This window comes from Gavialis gangeticus, unplaced genomic scaffold, assembly GCF_001723915.1.
Source record: "Gavialis gangeticus isolate Ggan-Ray unplaced genomic scaffold, GavGan_comp1, whole genome shotgun sequence".
In the NCBI taxonomy this organism is placed as follows: domain Eukaryota; kingdom Metazoa; phylum Chordata; order Crocodylia; family Gavialidae; genus Gavialis; species Gavialis gangeticus.
The window spans coordinates 45,338,332-45,340,095 of record NW_017729029.1 but is presented as its reverse complement, the minus strand read 5'-3'; the positions used below and the strand labels follow the sequence as shown (position 1 = coordinate 45,340,095).

At 39.1% G+C, this 1,764-nt stretch overlaps 1 protein-coding gene across 2 annotated transcripts in view; it reads right to left on the bottom strand.

Moving 5' to 3' along the window:
• Positions 1 to 1,764, bottom strand: part of ATP7A (ATPase copper transporting alpha) — a 68,813-nt gene that overhangs the window by 18,392 nt on the left and 48,657 nt on the right. For both annotated transcript variants that reach the window (XM_019521510.1, XM_019521511.1), the window contains 3 exons: positions 1,213 to 1,289; positions 770 to 995; positions 172 to 405 (listed from right to left, as the gene is read on the bottom strand). In XM_019521510.1, coding sequence (XP_019377055.1) covers positions 172 to 405; positions 770 to 995; positions 1,213 to 1,289 — 537 coding nt within the window. The remainder of the gene's footprint in view (positions 1 to 171; positions 406 to 769; positions 996 to 1,212; positions 1,290 to 1,764) is intronic.

The window sequence follows — 1,764 nt, the reverse complement described above, 5'->3', positions numbered from 1 at the left end:
CTTACTAGCTTCAGTCAGTTGTGTCATCTGCCTGTTTAGTCTATGGCTGAATTTCCGAAGTGGCCAAATCTTTTCTGAAACTCTTCCAAATAGAATCAGCTACCAAAGCTTCGCACTGACCTAATTTTTATCACACCAACTACATGAATGGTCACTTTTATTCTGCGTTACCTTTGCTATGTGTTCCAGCCACCGGCCCAGCGATATGAACACAAGTAGCATTGGAGGTGTGTCGAAGAAGGTCACTGGATTCACTTTTGCTTTTTCAGCCATGGCGACAAGGAGAATAACAAAGGAGTAGGCGAACGCAATGGTGGTCGCTAAAACTATTAACACATCCATGTTCGCAGTTTTGTGTTTTAGTGCTTTGTAGGCTTGAATATAGAAGTACCATGCTCCAAATATCTGTAATGGCGGCAACAACAATTAAAACTTACACAAAAAGATAGACTCATACCAATATTCTTACTTGAAAGCTACTTTCTTGGCAATGATTTAGTGTAAGGTTTTTTCCAGACCTCCTTTTTTAAAATTAAACATCAAGGTTTAAAAAAAAGTATTTTAATTAACATGAAGGGGTCTCATTAAGGTCAGAACTCTACTAACTTTACTGAATGCAGAATCAGCTCTAACATATTTAATAGCATTCTGAATCAGTGTTCATTAAAGTGACATTATTGTGTATAATTTCTTTAATGCTTTTGATTTTGCAAAAACAACCTGTTAATGTTTAACCCCAACACACTGACAGTAACTCTGTTTTTCTTACCTGTACAGGGACACACAGTAAAAAAGAGAGTAAATTCATAACAGACAATCCAGGTAAGACTTGACGCTCCAGGAACATAGAAGAGTGATAGGCCTCTATTTCCTCATCGCTCACGTTGTGACGCTGGTGAGCATCTGAGAGGTGACTGTCTACAATCATCATATAAATCATCAACCCCATGACGGGAACACAGAAAGTCAGGCTCAAGAGAAAAGATCGTTTCCATCTTAGAGAAGGAAAAAAAAAGAATGAAAATCATCTTTGTTCTCTAGGTTATTCGGTGATTCAATGTAATACAGGTAATGTTTTGGCTAAGGTGTCTGCAACAAGAACAAAAACCTGAAAATTCTGCTACTGATTAAATAAGGAAGAAAAGAAAGCCTTTAATAAGAACAATTGGAATAATGCTTAAATAAGATTTAAATGTGTTCAGGGACACTTACTGCCTTATTTCCTGTTTGTGGTCTAGATGGCTAGCAGATCTATCCTTCTTCACCAGAGATGTGTTAAAGCCTAAATCCTAAGAAAAAAGGGTGCAAATATTTAATCTTATCTGACATGGGATTACTATTGCAAGAGATAGAGTTTTACCCTCGCAGTCAAGTACAAGTCCTACAAACAAAGAAAATGCCCTAAATCAGTTGGGGCTAACCTTTTTTGGTAGTGTGCTACAATTTAGCCCTGTACCCTCCCAAGTCCCCTCCAATCCCTTTCCCCTACTTGATCTGCTGCTCAGTTTTCTGCTTTTTATACAGTGTTCCCTAAAGTTTCTCCTTTGGTTTCTGCTCCCTGCCCTGTGCTTCCTGTCTGATCTGAGTGTCTGCCTTCTACTCCCTGTCCTACCAGCCACTGTGCTGCTTGTCCCCTCTCCAATCTGCTGTTTATCACACAGAGGAACCCATGTTGCAGATTGTCCACCTCTGCCCCTTTACAAGGAAGTAACCACCACCTGTGACATTTTATGTTGAAAATGTATATCATGACCATATGTTAAC